General features: G+C 37.8%; 1 protein-coding gene across 2 annotated transcripts in view; it reads right to left on the bottom strand.

Annotated features, from left to right (window-relative positions):
* The window catches only part of SPEF2 (sperm flagellar 2), a 185125-nt gene that overhangs the window by 108952 nt on the left and 55288 nt on the right, over positions 1-20885 (bottom strand). For both annotated transcript variants that reach the window (XM_082382147.1, XM_082382148.1), the window contains exons 10-15: positions 11211-11430; positions 9195-9343; positions 7613-7667; positions 6189-6250; positions 4157-4260; positions 1261-1517 (exon numbers count right to left, since the gene is read on the bottom strand). In XM_082382147.1, the coding sequence (XP_082238273.1) occupies positions 1261-1517; positions 4157-4260; positions 6189-6250; positions 7613-7667; positions 9195-9343; positions 11211-11430 (847 nt within the window). The remainder of the gene's footprint in view (positions 1-1260; positions 1518-4156; positions 4261-6188; positions 6251-7612; positions 7668-9194; positions 9344-11210; positions 11431-20885) is intronic.

Here is a 20885-nt window from a genome sequence, read left to right as displayed (position 1 = left end):
CTCTAAAGAAGGGATTCAGAGAGCTTGTGGGTTGGTGAATGCACCCATGTGCCAGGAGTGTGGCATCCCCCCCCGAAACTCCATGAGCATAGAAGCTCCTGAGCCTGGGACTCTTCCAGACCTTGCACTATGTACCTCTTCATCTGGCTGCTCATTTGTATCCTTTATGGCATTCTTTATAATAAAACAGTAATAGTAAGTAAAGTGTTTCCTTGAGTTCTGTGAGTCATTACAGAATATTATCAGACCTGAGGAGGGGTCATGGAAACCCCCAATTTGTAGTCAAGTCAGACAGGAGTGTGGGTAACCTGGGGATCCACTACGTGAGACTGGCATCTGAAGTGGCGAGAAGTCTTGTGGGACTGAGCCCTTAACCTGTGAAAACCTGTGATAACTCTGGGGAGTTAGGGCCAGAATTAGCCTAAATTATAGGACCCCCAGTTCGTGTTTTTCAAGAACTGGAGAACAGGGTGCTATGGAAAACCCACACACCTTTGGTGTCAGAAGTGTTGTGAGTAAAGAAACAGTTTTCCTTTAATATCCAAAACAATACAATGAAGCATTCTATTATATAGGATGTGAAATGGAGGTTTAGAAGAATGAAGTACTTTTCCCAAGGTCAAATGCCTAATAACCTGGAAAGCCAGGGTTCAAGAATATGTGCTTTTACCCATAACCACTGAATTTGTGGAATAAAGTAATATTTTCATTTCAACAATGAAAAGTAGTTAAATAAACCATGAATCTTGGCAAGACTATTTGACCCTAGTGTGGAAGGACTGCAGCCAACTGATACCTGCTCCTCAGTTAACACGCAATCCAAGGGAAGGCTGTTATCAGGTGCTTGCTTGCAGCACCAGTGTGGTTCATGAACTTCACTTTGGGTGGCACACTAAGATGTACTAGATAGCTACAAGGAGCTCCTCCACGTATGCAAGCCTCGAAAAGGAGGGCGCCTCTGGGCCAGGAGAGCTGCCAATTTGATGGAAGTGTTGAATGAGATGCTTGTAGTTGGCATGGAATTCTCCATGAGCTCCGGGCTTGGGCTACAGTGCTGAACACTGACGGAAACCCAGGAGGCAACTGTGCTGTACTAGGTAATTCTTTGGAAGCCTGAAATGGATTCTTTATTATCCACTTATAATTGTAAAGGGCCTTCTCCTGAAGGCCCTGAATGGGAATATTCACCATTTCAGGCAAAGAAAAATAAAGAGCTCTGAATTATAGAAAAGAATATTTTAAAAAAGGTGTCCAGCTTACCCATGATGTCATTCATGCGATTCAGTGAGGAATTATCTGAAATATCTAATAACATGACAAAATCAAATGCAGAAGGGGGAAGAGGCACTTCTCTGGAAGTTGTAGGGTCAACAGCCAACGTGGATATTTGTGATTTCTTTCCCTCCAGTTCTATGACGTTTCTGTTGCAGCCTGTGAGGGCTTCCTCCAGAAGCTTCGCTTGGTTTAATGTCATTGGAAAGCCATCCAGGACCCAGCCTTTATATATAGGTATCTGACTAAATTAGGAAAGGACAAATAATTAACATTTTGATAGACGCAAATTCTTCAGAAATAACACAGTGAATCTTGCCTTTATCTTTCTTTCAATTTCACTGTAACCTCCTTCTGCATGAATTTTATTTCTTTACAGCCAAAATTAGGTTTCCTAATGTACCACAATCGCTCCCTTGCTCAAAATCCTTCTGTGGGTCCCTGCTGCCCTCCAAATCTATTCTAGAGGCCATAACATGGTATTTAAAATGAACTGGCCACAGCTTACTTCCTTATAACTTCTTCTCTCACAATTTTGAACCATTCACTTTGAACACACCAATCTCCTCACTGTTATGTGAGTATAAATTGTACTTCCTGGCTGTGTTCATAGGCTGTTCCTCTTTAAAACCTCAATTTCCTCATCTATACAGCGGGATAACATAACACACCTCACAAGATGCTGGTGAGGATGAACTGAAATGACGCATTTTAAGAACCCAGCACAGAGTGTAGCATATGGTGGATACTCACATCGCCAACCTGGAAATTTCTTCCTACCCCACCCAATCCAGCATGGAGTCATAACAGCCTGATCTGAACTCCTCTGGACCCTCATTCACTTCACCACACGATTTGTAATTCTTATATTTCTTGACAGAAAAATTCAAGTGAGTCTTCTTTATCTCAGTTAGATTATAAGTTGCTAAAGGGCACGGGTCATTTCTTTGGTTTTTGTACTCAGTGCAGCATCCTCTATAGAGAATAGGTGCTCCAAGAATTATTTTAGTTCTTTAAATTGGAAAAAAAACTTCAACTTTGCTCTCCAAAACGCTTCAATTATGTAAGATTAAGATTTTGATTTTTGGATAAAATGTTATGATTTCATTTCTTTCTCTGTTGGAACTCATTTAAACAATTAGAATCCCTTTCTAAAGGCTTGGAAGTCTGCTTTGGTGCCTGTACATGACCCTTCTATCAGTGTGGCAAGGAAGAAGGGGGAAAACCAAAGTTCAGAGAGGTTTTATTACTTGTTCAAAATCATAAAATTGCAAGTGACCCCAAATCCAGTGATCTTTCTGCAGTATCAAGCTGCCTTCAGGTCACTGCTTTTATTACTCCTACTAGGCTATGAAGAGCAAGGAAAGCCTACATTTTGCTTTTATAATTTGTCCAGAGTGTGGTAAGGATTCTTCACAGAATGAGTTTGTTGATTCATTGGCCTCAGCTAGAGGAGAGAAATTTCTTGAGCACTTTACCAGGTCTGAGGGACCTCTTCTCCCACCTCCAGTCTCAGGAGCTACTTCAGAGGGAGGAGAAGGTCAGGGCCACACTTGTCACGCTGTAGTGTGAGGACACCAGACAACAGGGAGTGAGGAGACCTGGGCTTTGGCTCTGGCTACGCCACTAACCAGATACGTGACTGGATTGCCTAACTGAGCTGCCACGTGCCTTCCTTTCCTCACTGAAAAAGGACGCATTTGGACTAAATGAAAGGATGTCAAACTGATGACTGTTCTCTAATGGTGCCTCAGGGGCAGAGGGGATGACGGTAGTGGTGGCGGTGGTGGGAGGGTAGTGGAGTTCTGGGGAGGGGATGTAGACGCTCCAACTTCAGTGAAACCACAGCTAAGATCTGCTTTATAGCTGATGCTTTTCGTATACAATTTTCTTTGAACAAGGACTCCCAAGGCTTATTCCAGTACTGAAAAATGTTGCAACTATTAGAATGACTCCAGCTTTGAGAATAGCATCACTGTGGCCCAGTTTCTTCAGTGTTGCACTGTTGGACTAATCAGTCCAAGATACATTACAACTGAGAGGCAACTTAAATCTTTAATGAGGTCTCTTAAGAAAACTCTAAAGGGGGAGTCCATTCCAGATGCCCGGCAAAACTTCTCCAAAACTTCCTGTTCTCACATCTCTCAGTCTTAACGTTTCCCAGGTAGCACAGCTACCCCAAACCCCTCACTCACTCGAAGCTCTGCAACACCCTGCAACAGGAGCCTTGTTGATTCCTTTTTCCAGCCTGTTCAGCCTCATTTCTTTATTACACGGATCAACAGAACCCCTATGGATTCTTTTAATTTCTCTCTTTTCTGTATTGTAAAGGAGGGCTGAGGAGAATCCTCTATCCTTAGAAAGGAGGAATTACAATATTATAGCCTACTTAAATTTTTTCTTTACCCTTATTGCACATCATCTCTGTGCTATGCATATATGTGAGTCCTTGCCTGTGCAACCTCTACTTTCTCATGGCCTTCCTACCCTTCACTGCCCAGCCTTTGAGTCACAGGGGTCACTTCCTCCTCCAGAAACACAAAATGAGGAAGCACACTGGCCCGTGACCACATAGTTAGGGTCTCCCTTCTCCAAAATCTGTCCCTTGGCTTTTCCAAGTATCTAATGTCTCCTTGAATTCCCCACACGGGATAGAACTTAACCTGAATTCACATCTGGGTGAATGAAGTCAAGGTTGGTGAAGGGTGGGGGGGGAGTGAAATATAGACATGTAAATCACAAAATTTATCTTTATCTTGCTGTGTTTACTTAGGTAAATTCATTAGATGCTGAACATAAAAATATTTCTGTATTATTCTTTATACAACTCTATTTGATAAAGGACATATTAAATAGATATAAAAGAGAAAAGTGTGATACATACTTAATAGCATTTACCATGATGCTGGCTAGCAACATATCAGATATGCTCTTTCCTTTCTTCAGCAACTCTTCTGATTTTGCACCAAGCTGAGCACGCACAGTGAGCTGTGAAAATAAACAGTGGTAGGGGACAGCTGATTTAAAAGTCAGATTCCAAATATTTGGAGGGAAAAAAATTAAATGGTCGTGTTCTCTGGTGAAGACACTGATCGTTTAGCACAATTTTGGAATCAGCCAAGCGTTTAAGGAAAATGTATATGCAGATTTCGGGGCTCCTCCTCTGGCTCCGTCCTTTCCAAGATCTTCCTCTTTAATTATCAGCTGCTCTGGCATCCCCAAACTTCATTCTCTAGTATCTTAATCAAAGAGATTAGGGCTTTCTGCTCGGGTTCTAACCACTCATGGCACGCAGACGTGGCATGTCCTCTGGGGTAACTTGCATAAGCCTGGCTTTCGCCCACTGAAGTTTTCTTCTGTCAGTGGTCAAATCCCATATATTTTCTGCCTGGTTTTTGCTGTTTGCTTTTTTGTTGCCTGCTTCAGGCCCTCAGATTATTAGCTTTTGTATTTTGTCCAGCCTTTGTATTGTTATCTGTAGGAAGGCTAGTCTAATTAAGCTACTCCACATCCACAGGAACATCCCTAGCGCCTATTCTGAAATAGAGTCAGTCACCAGAGTGAGCATTTTATAAGTCAAATGATACTCTGTCTCTACTGAAAACCCTGCAAAGGCTCCTCCTTTACTCCCAATGTCCTCATCATTGCCTATAAGGCTCTGGCTGCCCTGATTCTTCTCCCTTTCCACTCATCTCTCTAACCTCATCCCTTCTCTTCCCCCACCTTGCTGGCCAACCACCTTTCTGCCTCAAGACTGTCGTCCAGCTATTCTGGCAGCCTGAAATGGTTCCCCAGATCCAGTGGGTGATTCTTTCAATCTGCTTAAATCTCACTCTCTCAAGGTGATCTCCTTACCCTACTTTTTCTTTTCTGATGGCATCATCACCATCTAATGGTTCATATAATTCATTTATTTGTGTGTTTATGGTTTATTATCTCATTCCATCTTTTAGAATGTAAACTCCATAAAGTCCAGGAACCCTGTCTTTTTTGTTCACTGACATATCCACTCCCCCTTTACAACAATGCATGGAACAAAGTATGCCCTTTGAACTGAATTGAATATGGAATTTGGGGGATTTGTAACTCAATAAATGTAAATATAAAAATATACTTAGTCTTTCTGCTAATTTACATTTAAAATACACAGAGTAAAAATTATAAGTCCCCCTTTATCACTTTCTCTAAACCCATTTCTCTCCCCATAGGTCACCACATGTACAGGTTGCTGTATATTCTTCCAAAACGTTTTCTATCTTTAAGCAGTTTTGAAATCTAAAATATTATGGAACTGGTTTCCTTGATGAAACAAACAATAAAGGTAATCAAATACACTTTTATTTATTTCCTTTAGTTTTATTTAATAAAATCCCACTTGATTAATCTGACCGTTCTATTTGATGATCAAAAATGTTTCCAATATACAGTAAAGCAATACTATATATAGAAATATTAGTTTGCATCAGAAGCAATAGCCTGTAGATTGTTGTAAATATTTTTTCAGGGATTAATAAAAAATTCTGCAGAGTCAACAGTAAGTCTAAGGATAAATTCTGGAAAAAAAATCTTTAAAGGTAAAGAAATTGTGAAAGGAAATAAAAGTCATAAATTAAGTGATAAAGAAAAATACATAAATATAAATTTGGCATAAGTCTAAACTTTTTAAAAGCATGTGTTTACTTTCTTACCTGGCAAAACTGAAAGCAATTTCCACTGCTTTAGATTCAAAGAATATTAAGAATATAACAAATATCAAGTAAATTCAGGCTTAGCTAATTTCACCATCAGATTTATCTTAAACCAAAGAGGAGCACATTGCTATTTCATTTCATTTGAAGATGAAAATGCTGTGAAAAGGCTATGAATCAAAACACATTTCAATACACTAGTAGCCAAAGTTAGGTTATAGTACTTACTTCAGAGAAACTCTCACTTGCTACGACTTCTTCAGCTTTTGGTGTTTTTCTAGTATTGGTACCTAGCAATAGAAAAAGTGGTAAGAACATACTCCGGTATTTACAGCTAACAACCATGTTAACATTTGACCGTCTACGGCTTTGGACATGTGGGTTATTGGATTCAGCTATGCCTGAGATACTCAGAGGAAAGGAGTAAAAGCATCAGCACAGCATGGCGTTTACCTTCATTCCGCAACATTAAGTCCTGGCCACTGTGTGGTTTGGTGTTTTCTACTTCCTTCCAGTATGGCTCACTCAGAACAATATCATTAGAAATACTTTAACATAGTTTGGGTTCTCTTTTCGGAAAACAAGCCAAGATCTCAAGAGAAGTCATTAAGATGTTAATTTGTTACGTTTTTACTTTCCTGGATTATCAAGTTGTAGGTAACAAACACTTCTGAAAGTGGAAAACTCTAGAAGTCAGAGGGTTTTTTAGTTAAATTCCACAAAAAAAATAAGTTTTCAGAGTCTGTTTGTAATTTACTGGACTTCTCTAATAGAATATGTCACAAAGTATACTTAGATAGTTTAAAAAATCAATTAAAATTATCTTGTAAGACACAAATAACTGAAACAAGGGACAGGTTATATTCTTTTAAAGTATGTGAAACTTGACTGCTCTGGTGGAGTTGCCTGCTCATAATAAATGTGCACATTGTCCAAAGGTGATAGCAAGAATGGTGATGGCACAGAAGCAACCGATTTTATGCTAGAATATGAGGCAATGATTGAATGTGGCAAAGCCTTACTAGCACAAACAGAAAAGATATTTAAGATTTAAAATTGTTTTCCTTCAATGGTTCTACCAAGGATCTGAAGGACTAAAGCCCAGATCCTAAGGGAGGTAACGTTTCATTGGGTTTGGGAAGCTTGGTTCTATTTGCTTTGCCCAAGGCTGGGAATAAACTTAGCTTTATCTAAGGAACCACTGCTCAGGTGGGTGGAAGAGACAGAGCCGCAGCCTCCCTCATCACAGTGAACAAAGCAGCAGCGTGCAGAGAGCACAGCAGTACTCCCCCCAGCTGCATAGGTGAGAAGAAACCATAAACTACTGTCTGCCTGCAAAGCCAGGAAGAGTGACGATGATTTAGCCTGGCTGTTTTCAAAACCACAGCAAAACTGAGCAGCTACTTGAAGGGGTGTGAGAAGATTCCTTTGAAATTGTCATCTCTTACCCCCAGTTGTAGACAGTGGTTAGGGATGTCTGGGTTTATCTTGCTGTCTCTGTCACGTGACCATGTAGACAGGCGTGCCTCCCTCCCCGTCTCCCCTTTCTTTCCCTGACAGCTGGTTTGTGCTCACATCCGTGTGCTCTTACTGTTCATCTATCTGTCTCTCTCATGAAAATGATGGATTATTTGTTTCGATATCTTACTTACTAAGTCTGCTTTTATCTTCTGGTAATGCTTCAGCTGAAAATACATTTTGCAGGTCCTTTGGGGAGGAAACACACGCGAACACACATGGAGAGATTTTAACATTGTCATATTTTAATAACATTCTTAATTTTATGTCTATAAGTAGGGTTTAAAAACATAGACTATTTTATCTAAAACATTAATGATATTAAGAAGAACTCAGTGAGTTCCGGAGCAAACAAAATTTGATAATTGTACTTATAGAAACACATAGTAACCCATGGTATAATCTGTCTTTCAATTTCTATGTAAAATAAAGCAACTGCCATTTTGAAAGTATAATGGAAGCTGAGAAAGAGGTAGAGTTTATGGAAAACCACCTTAGAAAGAACAATCTTAGAGGTGTTAGTCATAGCCAAAAGGGAAATAAAGGAAAAACATGTACATTATCTATCACCCTATTGATTAGAATACAGAGTACCACAACAGAGAAGAGGCAGCCCACCGTGAAGAAAAACTCTCCCAGTTATTTCCAGAATCACGTTTAAATGGTATTTATTTTGCAGCTCATGCAAATGACCTGGATTAGATTCTCCACTAATTTATTCAATTTCAGAAACAGGATAAGGCAGGGAAAAGAGTACTGGATTTAGAATCTGGGATTCCAATCACAGCCTAGCCGTCAACAAGCCTCTGACCCCAAGCAAATCAACTCATGCTTAGGGTCTCTACTGTCTCCCTTTAAAATGAGCAGGTTGGACCACACCATGATTCTCGGGGGGCGGGGGGGGGGGCACATTCTCCTAATTCCTGCCCTAGAATCTTTATGTAATAATGTAGCAAGATGCAACACTGACGGAAACGGTAATGCAGGTAAACCGTAAGAGACCTTCCCCTACCAGCCACCCCTCAAAACTGAGATCTACTAGTCTAGATCAGAGGTCTGCAAACTATGGTCCCTGGACCAAAATCGGCTGGCTGTTTTTACACAGTCTTTGGGCATCACTCCACAGGATAGCATTGTGAGGACCAAGCCAGGCGCCCCCCTCGCCTTCTGTCTGCTCCTCTCCAGCACCCTCCTTGGCTGCTGCCCAGGACTGGCATCAGGGCTGCATCTACGAGGTGGGGACTTGCTGTTGGCCATTGTCAGGCTCTCCGGAGTGGAACTCCATTCTGACAGCTGGTGACGTGGTGAACTCGTCCAAAACACTCATACCTCACCCCTCTCCAAGCCCTCACAATTGGGCCCCTCCACCCCTTTACCAGCCTTACTAGCTGGTGGCTCTTTCCTCAGGAGAATGTCTCCAGCTGATGGTAACTGGGCACAAAGCCAGCCCACCACCTGGGATGGCCCACCTAGGCCAACTGATGTGTGTGTATGTATGTGGGGAGTGGAGAGGGGGGCTGAAATTTTCTCTCGTTATGTAAGTACCTATGTAATATCCTCGATATTGCTTCTGGGCCCATAAAACTTAAAATATTTACCCTCTGGACCTTTACAGAAAAGTCTGACAACCTCTGGTCTAGAGGATCTCTTAGATGCCATCCAGTTGGAAATCTCTAATGTACAAGGTGAAGAAAAGAAAACTAAAATCTCACTTGCCTGGCTTTCTTTACTACTCTCTTGCCTAACTGGTAGAGCCTTTTCTTCAGCTGCTTTCTGAAGGGCTCCGCTGATCTTCTCATTGTTGTGAAATGCTTGGATCGCTTCTTGGACGAGAGTGTCAATAGAAAGTACCTGAATAGGAAAGCCTAAAATGCAAAAGACAATTTTATTAATAACTTTTCATTTAGGAAATTGACATCTTTGTTCTTCTGTGCTGGCTTCACCCTTAGAGTACGCTCTTCAGGGTGCCCCAGCAGTGTTTTTTGGATCAAGCTGGTTTTTTTACTATGGCAGTAAAATTCACATAACATAAAATGAATCATTTTAACCATTCTAAAAGATGCAATTCGGAGATATTTAGGTCATTACAATGTTGTCCAATCATCACCACTACCTTTTTCCAGAAAATGTTCATTACCCCAAAGGAAACCCTGTATCCATTAAGCAGTCACTCCCTATCTCCCTACCCTTACCCCCAACAACTAATTTGCTTTCTGTCTATGGATTGGCCTATTCTAGATGTTTCTTATCCATGGAATCATACAATATGTGGTCTTTTGTGTTCAACCTCTTTCACTTAATGTTTTCAAAGTCTATCCATAGCACATAGAGTATTTCACTCCTTTTATGGCTGAATAATATTCCATTGTATGGATATATCACATCTTGTTATCAATTCAGCAGGTGATGAACATTTGGATGGTTTCCATCTTTTGTCTATTATTAATAGTGCTTCTATGAACCTTCCTGCATATGGTTTTTTTTGAACACCTCTTTTCAGTCCTTTTGGGTATATACCAGTGGTGGAATTGCTGGGGTCATATGGTAATTTTTTATTTAACTTAATGAGGAATCACCAACTACTTTCCATAGTGGCTACACCATTTTACATTCTCACCAGCAATGTATGAGAGTCCGACTTCTCTATATCCTCACCAACACTTTTTTCCCAATTTTTAAAAATTATACCCATCCTAGAGGGTGTGGAGTGGTATCTCATTGAGCTTTTGTTAGGCTGCCTTTTAAAGAGGTCTATTTAACCTCTCAATAATGACTTACTGTTCTCTGCCTTGGACTGTTACAAGACAGACTGGCCTCAGTGAAAATTTTGATTTTTCCAGTAAAAACAGTAAAAGGTACGTATTAGTGAAGAAAAACTAATTAAATAGATGGAAAACTAAGATTTCACTTCTAACTGAAAGAACTTCTAGATAAAAAGCCAAAAGTTCATTAAAGGGAAAGAACTCAATGTGAAGAATTAAAACATTTATAATTTTAAGTTGATTTCCTGTCTTTCTTTTTTTTAATTAATTAATTTTTGGCTGCGTTGGGTCTTCGTTGCTGTGTGCGGACTTTCTCTAGTTGCAGCGAGCAGGGGCTACGCTTCTTTGCGGTTCCCGGGCTTTTCACTGCAGTGGCTTCTCTTGTTGCAGAGCACGGGCTCTAGGTGTGTGGACTTCAGTAGTTGTGGCTTGCGGGCTCAGTGGTTGTGGCTCACAGGCTCTAGAGTGCAGGCTCAGTAGTTGTGGCACATGGGCTTGGTTGCTCCGCGGCATGTGGGATCTTCCCAGACCAGGGCTTGAACCTGTGTCCCCTGCATTGGCAGGCAGATTCTTAACCACTGCGCCACCAGGGAAGTCATGATTTCTTTTCTATTTGTGACAAGTTATTACTTTCCTACTTCATCTATTGGTAAAGTAAAATCTATGATGAAAGTTTAAGTAAAGTTTGAGACATTATTTCTCTTTATACTGTGCATCATAATTATATAGCAAGCTCATATATCCGAGTTTCCCTGGGACAGTCCCAATTTATGAAGCTCTACTCCTAAAAGTGTCTGACTTGGACAATAAATTATGTGATCACCCTATTACAAAATTCTTGATGACAGAATTTCCCAATATATTTGCAGATTCTCATGTATGTTTTCTACAGACATAGCCATTTGCAGCTACAGTCATTGTAAATAGAATCCAATAAAGGAAAAAAACACAAACAAAAAAGAAATTTTACTTTTCTCTAGAGACTTTAGAGCAGTAGTTTTTCCACTAAATGTTTTCCCCAACACGCATCCTTTTATAGCAAATGAAGGTAACTCAGGTACTGTTGATTCAACTTGAGGAGGAAGAGAACTTTCAATTAGTCTGTGAATCACATGGCCCAATATGCAATTGTTGGAGGGTGGTAAATTATCAACCATTTCTTCTGGTAAGGTCCATTCTCCAACCATGTTCTGCAAAATAATAATGAAACAAACAAAACAGAAAGTGGAATTTAAGTATGTAGGAAATATGAAAATTGAAAGTAAATACAAATTATAGCAAACAAAAGTGAATCAATACTTTAATTACATTACATAAATGAGTAATAACATGAATAATACTTTCATATTAGACAGTGAAAAATGAGCTTCCCATATAAAAGTAAAAGAAAAAAAAACCAAGCCTCTAAAATACTTAACAGTTTATGAAAGTAGGCATATTGAGTTGAAACAAATTGTAATGAAAGTTGAGCATTAAGACACTTAAATTGATATTATCGGTAGAGAGATAAAAGTAAGAGTTATTCGGTTACCCTATGCAAGTACTAAGCTTAGTTTTACATATTTTACATATTTTAAAGTAAGATAGATAAAAGAGAATTTTCATGCCCAATATGTTGTCCTCTCAGTTTACTATGTTCGACTTCCAGTTTTTTTTGTTTTTTTTTTTTAACATCTTTATTGGAGTATAATTGCTTTACAATGTTGTGTTAGTTTCTGCTGTATAACAAAGTGAATCAGCTATACATATACATATATCCCCATATTCCCTCCCTCTTGTGTCTCCCTCCCACCCTCCCTATCCCACCCCTCTAGGTGGTCACAAAGCACGGAGCTGATCTCCTTGTGCTATGTGGCTGCTTCCCACTACCTATCTTTTTTACATTTGGTAGTGTATATATGTCAATGCTACTCTCTCACTTCGTCTCAGATTACCCTTCCCCCTCCCCATGTCCTCAGGTCCATTCTCTACGTATTACTCTGCAATAAAAAGAAACAAAATTGAGTTATTTGTAGTGAGGTGGATGGACCTAGAGTCTGTCATACAGAGTGAAGTAAGTCAGAAAGAGAAAAACAAATACCGTATGTTAACACATATATATGGAATCTAAAAAAAAATGGTTCTGAAGAACCCAGGGGCAGGACAGTAATAACGACTTCCAGTTTTTTCACATTTCTTGCTTAAATGATCAAACAATTAGAGGGAAAGAAAAACAAAAACAAAAATTGTACAGTCCACATTCTCTGACCTCTGTGTAATAAAACTAGAAATCAATTTCAATTTAATTTTAAAAGTTAAAAACAGTCTTTTTGAGTGATTCTTAGATTAAAGAATAAATTAAAACTATAAATGTCTATAAACAACAGATTAAAACAAAACATTAAAAATAATAGATTAAAAAATATGAGATGGGATCAAACTGTACTCAGAGGAAAATTCATAGTCCCTTAGCCTAAAATGCTTTGATCTAAAATAAAAAAGAAGGAAAATAAATGAACTAAGCATGAAAATAGTAAAAGACAATTTAAAAATAACCAAAAAGGAACAAGGAGGAAGAAACTCATGATAATGGAAGTTGACAGAGAGCAAAACTATTGAGATACTTTTTATTAATGTATTTCTAGAACTTATCCATACTAATCATAATGAAATTGCTACCAGTTCTGAACAAAGGTGAAGAATAGCAAGTATCAATTTTGTAACATAGGAATGAAGGCAACAACAGATTTTAAGGAGACTTAAAAATCCTTAAGAAAATATTATGTACAACTCTACCATAATAAATTTGAATTTATTAATGTATGGTAAAAATGATATTTTAAGAAAGTACAAATGATTAAAGTTAATTTAAATGGAATATTTGTAAAGGTGAAAGCCATGAAAGAAATGAAAACGTTGTCAAAGAACTATACCTAGCAAATGTGATGACACTGATGGTTAACAGAAAAAAACAGAAAATTTTTCATTCCTTAATTAAATAGAAGTTTAAATGTTATTTAAAGTCTTCTGAAATATGGAAGAAGACAGAAAGCTTTCCAGTTCACTTGGCAAGACTAACAAAACACTGATACCACAAAGGTGTCAAAGATAATTGACAAAGACAGCATCCAAAAAGAAAATGACAAGTCAATCTCATTTGGAAATATATTGCAAGAATCACGCATACAATATTGACAAAAACAGTCTATATTAAGATAAAATAATTATATTAATTGACATTTATTACACACTCAGTATATCTCATATATTGTTGTTTTCAGGAATTATCTCAAATGATTCTCACACAACTCTCACATAAGTATTATTATCTTGCCAATTTTGCAGAAGAAAACCCTAAGAATTACAGAGGCTGTTACTTGTCCATGGTCACAGTAAATAGTAATGGCAGAGCCTAAATTAGGACCCAGGCAGGCAGATTCCAGAACATGTGCTCATAACCTCTATACTATATTGAAGTTGTCTCACCATGACTGAATAGAGTTATTTCATGAATACAAGGAAGGGTAAATATTAGAAAACCTATTATTATATCACATTAATAGGTTAAAATAAAAAAATACAAATATATGATAATTTTGACCAAGAAGCATCTGATAAAATTCAGAATTCATTTCTAATGAGAAAAAAATTTAAACAAAACAAATCTCTTAATATGTTCTGAATCAAAGATGATTTCCCTAACATTTTTACATATCTTACCAATATGTAATGGTGAACCAAAATGAACAACACATTTTTCCATTAAAGGCAGGAGCAAGAAAAAGATGCTCATCATTTACATTAATAGTCACATTATTCTGGAAGTTCTAGCCAATGCAAATAAGATAAAGAAAGAAGTAGCAAATGAACATATCTACCAAACAGAAACAGACTCACAGACATAGAGAACAGACTTGTGGTTGCCAAGTCGGAGGAGGGGTGGGAGAGGGAAGGATTGGGAGTTTGGAATTAACAGATGCAAACTATTATATATAGGATGGATTAACAACAAGGTCCTACTGTATAGCACAGGGAAATATATTCAATATCCTGTTATAAACCATAATGGAAAAGGATATGAAAAAGAATGTATATATATACATGTATAACTGAATTACTTTGCTGTACAGCAGAAATTTACACAACATTGTAGATCAACTATACTTCAACAAAATTTAAGGAAAAAAAAAAAAAAAAAAGTAGCAGTGTTCCTAGAAGTAACAGTTGAGTTCCTGGTGCAGAGGTAGCTGCTGCCACCTGAACCTCTAGTGCTCCGTGGTGGTGGCAGTTTTCTCATCAGAACTTGCTGTGATGGTTCTGATCATTTTCCTTGGAAGTTTAACCTTGTGCCTGGTTCTTGAATCTACCTACTGATTCACTAAACTACCCAACATATTTTGAATGTGTTTTCTGCTTACTCAGCATAAGTCAACTTTTTTGCTCGCAATTAGAAACTTTGACAAAAAACATTGGAATTGACAAGAAATAAAGAGAGAGCCTATATATAAACAGCCTCATATTTCTACTGAGGAGTGTAAGAAAAATGACTTGAATAAAGGGAAAGTCAAGAAGGTCCACTATTATAAGCCATTTAATTCTTCTCCAAATTAATCTGACTTAATGAAATGAAACAAAAGTGCTAGTGTCATTTTTGTTTTCCTTCAGGATGATATCCAAAATGGTTCTAAAGTTGAAGCAGAAAAAAAATTGTAGCGGATAAAAACATTCACTTAAAAACTGAAAAAGAAAAGTAATATGGGAGTGTTGCCTAACCAGATATTAAAGCACTTATTAAGAACAAAGTAATGAAAAGAAAGATTTGAAGAAACAGGGTATTCAGTGCACAAAAATATAAATTCTAGAAACAGATCTAAGTGTGAGTAAGAATTTAGTACCTAGTGAGATTTATATGTCACATTAGCAGACAAAAATTTAGATTATTTTACAACTGGTATTATCTGGTTTGGTGCCTGAATTTATGATATGAGAACACAAGAGATAAAGAAATACTTTTTGAAACAAATAAAAAAGTATTCATAATAGGTTTTTCTTTTAAATTGGTAGAATTTATTAGTATATACATATATTTGTCACTTCTATACAAACTACTCTTTATTTGTAAAATTTATTTTGTTTTAGTTTAATGCCTTTGGTTTTTCTAACAACTCTGTGCATAATAATTACATGCATTATTCAAAATTAGGTAAATACTGAATTGATTTGCATAATTATTGATTATTATGATTGATTACTTGTTTCTGCTTTCATTCATTGGAATCATTTATACTTCTAACTAGACAAGTGATAATTATTCTATGTAATGTGACAATCAGAAAATAACCAAATAAAAAATGGAAACCAGAGAAACTGTGCTATTTTAAAATTAAAAAGGCTGTAAGTCCGAGGTCAAGTTTAAGTGGAAAGTTTGAATGTTCTAATGATTTTTGTGCTATGCAGTCATTTAATTCATTCTGAAGGAAACAGTCTAGGACTTAAATCAGATGACCTGGGTTCCCATAATAGTTCTCCTACTTACTTGTTTTGCACCCTTGTCAATTCCCTCACCTTTGTATGATAATAATATCTATCTCACAGGGTTGTTGTAAAGATTGAGTGAAAGGATTGTGTAAGTAACCTATGTGACCACTGACTTTAAATGCTTAACTAGAAGTTCTCAGGCTGCTGCTGCAGGCACATAGTAGTGCCCTAAAGGAGGGGTGACAGCAGTCACATTTCTGCCCAAAGGGAAACCACGTCCAGCTTGTGCCACAATCAGAAAGGTGCGCTTCCTCACAAAGGGGTCAGAAGAAAGCCCTATTCTATCACTGATTAGTTGTAGAATGTGTCCAAACACAATGGGATAGAATGTTGACTGTGAAGAGAACTGAATGCTGCGGTCAGGGAAAGGACTGAAGCCTGACCATTGGAGATGGACAAATCGAGGATTTGGTAGAACACATTTTACAGCATCACCTTAAAGATACAGTTGTGAAATTCCTAATAAGACTAAAGATAAAGGATAAGTAAAGGCAAACATGTCAGGTTGGAACAAGAACATGATGAGGGAAAAGGAAGTCAGGAGAACTGAAAAAAGAAGGAAATTAGACCAGAATAAAGATGACTAGTTTAACGACAATGAACTAAATAGATTTTACTAGTTCATTAGTGAACAGGAACCAGCAATTTTTACCAGATCCTTATTTTATATGTTTTTATATATAATTACATTAATTATATGATAAAATTACATAAAATTATAAAATAAAGTATATAATTCTTATTACTTCAGGTATTATTATAAATTGACATCTGACTATTAGTTTCAAGACTTCGATGCCCAGAGTGGGCAATACCAGGTATCACCTGGTACAAACTATTAGTTTACTAAGACACTTTTTCTGTGTGGATGTGCTCCATGATACTTGCCCTTGATTACTATAAACTGTCATGCACATATAACAAATAATTATTATCTCTTTATTTTAATATTAATATTTTTATTGTACCTGCATAAATATCATCTGTATGCATTTTTGAGAAAGTATAAGATCCACCATCACCTAGAGTCCACCTGTCTTTGTGAATTCTTGTCTACCTACACACAGAGATCATGAAATACAACAGAGAGTAAACAGCCTCTGCCTTTGGTCACAACTTGTTCACCAGTACTGTTTTTATTAATTTACCTACACTGAATTTTCTGGAAACTGAATCCTGAATCCTTGAGACCCTCGTATCCACCTATTCTTCCCATCTTCACAGACTACATGGACCTAACACTGTTTTCCAAGCTGGATCCAATACACTCACATGCTTCCCTGTATTGTGTTGTAGGTACCGCATGGTTACCCAGACTTCCCATTCTGGTTACTTCCATGCTGTCAAATCCTTTTTGTTTCCTGTGGCCTAATGTGTCAGTATCCTTGGTCCTCTTGTTAGTAATCATGGCTAAAAGCATCATGAGTATTTACAGACAGCATCAGCTCGGAACCAATGTGCTTGAATGTGGGCTGAAGTGCACACTTCAAGGGCAAGCCTAAGATTGTCCATGTGTTCAGTCCACTAGATTCCTCCTTGCCTGAAACATTGCCCAAGTGGTTGGATAATGATGCTGGTGGAGCTGCGTGGTTTTTGCAACAGATTCTGATTATTTCCCTGCACATGATTATCCCTGGACCAAAGCAAATGCATCTCATTCTCATTTCTTGCCACTTCTAAAGATTCAAATTGGAAATACAGCTTTCTGATCTACCCTTTAAAGAGGGGGAGATGTGGTTCACTTTGACCAACTTACAGAAACAGAATCTGGGCCTTGGGAGATATTCACTAGTCCATAAAGTCTGAGTGTCACTAGCACAACATTCAATAAAAAACATTGGGTTATGCCAGTGATATTTAGCAGTGATATTCAAATGTGGCTTTTGGAGAGTGGTGGTACTAATTTGAAAGTACACATGATCCAGTGTTTGTCCTCATAGATTGCTAGAATTTATCAACATCTGCATGACCTGAAGTACCCCAGATATTCCCAGTTTGGTAGGCTCCAAGTGTTTCACAATTCAATTACTGACGCATTTGGAAAAACAGGACAAATGCCTTTTCTCCTAAGACGGAGAAAGAACCTCCTAGGGGATAAAACACACTGTTTTTGACACCTGCTAGTTTCCTTGAGCTTTCCTGAAATGCAATCTTCTTACTTATAGATGATAAAACCCAACAACAGACAGATTATATTGACGCAATGGCCAAAGAACATAGGGTGAAAGCTTCAGATAAACCGACTTCAAGAAACAACACAGGTAGCAACTCCACAAATCAAGGCTATGCCCCTTTTAGAGTACAGCTTACCAAGACCTTAATACCTTAATTCTGCTTTTCCCATGGCTGGCTTTCTCTTGGCACACCACTCTGCAGGCAGTGAGGAAGAGATGACCCTTCGTGATACCTGAAATACAACTAAGGCTTGTAGTAGCAGCCTCAGGGGTTGTTGTAGCTATCACCAATCCTCAAGTTCCAGGGGACATTACACTTATATTCATCATGATGGACTTCTCTCTAGCCATTCAAGGCTTCTGGGTCAACCACTTCACCCAATGTCTCCATTATTTATTGGTCTGAACCCCTGTGAGGGTACCTCAACCTGCCCAGCTTCTCTTGTTGCACAATTTCCACTTGTACTGCGTCTTCTAAGACATTTTTTTTTAACCAGGTCCTTCCATAAAAAATACATTTTTGCATTGTTACCTAGTATTTGTATACAGGTATATATAGAACAGAAAAGAAAAAGTTTTATGAAATGCTCATCCTTACTCCCTGGTAATGTGCTTTATTTTCTATTATATTGCATTGCATTGTATTTCTCTTATTTTGTTGTGTTTTCATTTTTTTTAAATAAATAATGGTTGCGATCCATAAGTTAATTTCATAATCTAGTCTCAATCCATTGTTCGAAAAATAAAAAATAAAGGATCGTTTATTTGACAAGACATCAGGAATCCTCAGTTCTGATTTCATGTCTTTAAGTACCACCTTGGATTCATCTCTTAGATATCTGCAAATAGGAAGAGTAAATGCTTAACTTTATACTAATGATGACTCAAATCAGAGAGGTACAGAGTAGATATTTACTTATCAAATACATTTTTAACATAATAATACAATTCTCAGTGAAATTTCTCATAATTGCTAATAATTAAAGATCCAGCTCATATTTTTAGATCTTATTTTGTGTGATTTAGATCTTAGTTTAGCTTGCCTATTTTATAGTATCTTAGAAAATAGTTCTTTGTACAATTCCTGTTTTTAAAATTTTTTCATAATGTAAATCTTTAAAAACTATTACCAATTATTTTTATTACTCAAAATGAAATAAAATTTTCAGGCCTGGTGGAAAACAGACCAACTAATAGCTAAACTATATCCAAAGGAAACGTTTTCGTGAGTGGGAGATGAGGTGATTTGTTAACTCAAGACCAAATGCCTTGGACAGGAAATGATGTCTTAACCAGGTACATTTGCCCAATTGTCCATTTATAATATTTAAATTCACCGGAAAATCTACATATTTCTCTTTAAAGTTTTTTGGACATACTCAAGGTGATATCTTTAGCAGTTACTGAGAAATTCTGATGAGGCAGGTGACTCTTAGTTAGGACACCCAAAATACTTCCTGAGCTTAGTTTTGTCTACATGCTTGAAATTAAATGAAATCATGGAGAAGATACAAAGATAGGGAGAGAGTACAAGTATAAGCTCACAGTTCATAGGATTAGGTCAGTTTTGAGTTAATACCTTTAGACCAACTGACATCTACTCATATTTCACAATTCAGTTGAAACTCATCCCTTCTAATGGGCCCCCCATAACCTCCATGTTTATCCATACTTAATATCATGCTCTGGAATGGTTTTTCTCTCATCTCCACTAAATTGTGAGCACCAAGAGGGAAGAATCTCTATCTTAATCAACTTTATATCCCTAGTTCCCAGAACAGTGCTGGAACATAATAGGTGTTCAATATTTATTGACTGACTGACTGAATGAATCAATTAGCCATATAGGCTCAATATATGTGAACTGAACAAATGAGTGAACGCATGGATATTGCATTTTATTAATTTTGATTAAATACAAAGATGACTTAGTTCTCCAAATAAGATAGGCACAACCCAACCTAAAATCTAGGAACAACATCAGAAAGTGTCATCCTCACAGATGGAAGTTAGCAAGAATCCACACACTATGTATGAAATTAGCTAACCCTGGAAGCATTTCTAGAAGTAACAGCTTGTAGTATGATTTTGAAAGAGCTTCTCTATTAAATCAAGCCATCTTTTTTTATGGCAGCAGAAAGCATCTCAGTTAAAATGTACTAAATTATAAATAATTTATAAATTGGGACTTGTAAGAAGTTCTGCCAGAGATTTTAACAGGGTCCAGAGGGGGTAAGGAGCAGGCTGAGTGAATGGATAGGTAAGGTCTGCTTTATGGCAAGCTGTTATGACCTGGTTACTTTCATATTCCTAACTGGATATTTGTCTTGGGTCTCCTAAACTACGTTGACCCAAAGGTGTACCACATGACAGGCAGATAATAAAAATAAGTTGCAGAAATTCCAGCTCTGTTTGTGGCAATTGCCCAGGGCCTCCTTACTTAACTTCCAAGCCTTTCATCTGAGTCCTGGCCTGTTCCAGTACTGCCTAGCTTCCAACCTGCTGGCTTCATTTCCATTTTCTAGTCTGTTTCTTACCCAGTCTCAGCTTTGATCATTGACTTGCTCAAAGGACTTGGCTTGATCCCATCTCTGCCTCTTCCCGTTTCTGGCTACTTCAGGTAAATTATCTTGACCACCTTGGTTCCAGCTCTAAGAACCCAACCCCTGGCACTAGCTCTCATGGTTGACATTCTGTTGGGGTCTGTCCTCTCTCCTACCAGAAGGAATCAGATATAGAAGCACACCTATTTTATGGCAACATGGAAATTCTAGTGGCTATATTCCAGTTACTGTGCTTGGGGAATTTGGCACTCAGGAAAAAACCAAACTTCACAGGGAAGTACTGAGGTAAAACTTCGCAGCTTTTGGAGCCTCTGTTCTTTGCCTTCTCTTCCCAGGCTCTTTCTCCTCCAACCACCCAAAAACCCTGAGAGGATCTGGAGGAACTGCTTA

Source organism: Balaenoptera borealis, assembly GCF_965194805.1.
Source record: "Balaenoptera borealis genome assembly, chromosome: 2".
Taxonomy (NCBI): Eukaryota; Metazoa; Chordata; class Mammalia; order Artiodactyla; family Balaenopteridae; genus Balaenoptera; species Balaenoptera borealis.
Note: the sequence above shows the minus strand (reverse complement) of the source record. Positions and strands in the feature narration are given on the sequence as shown.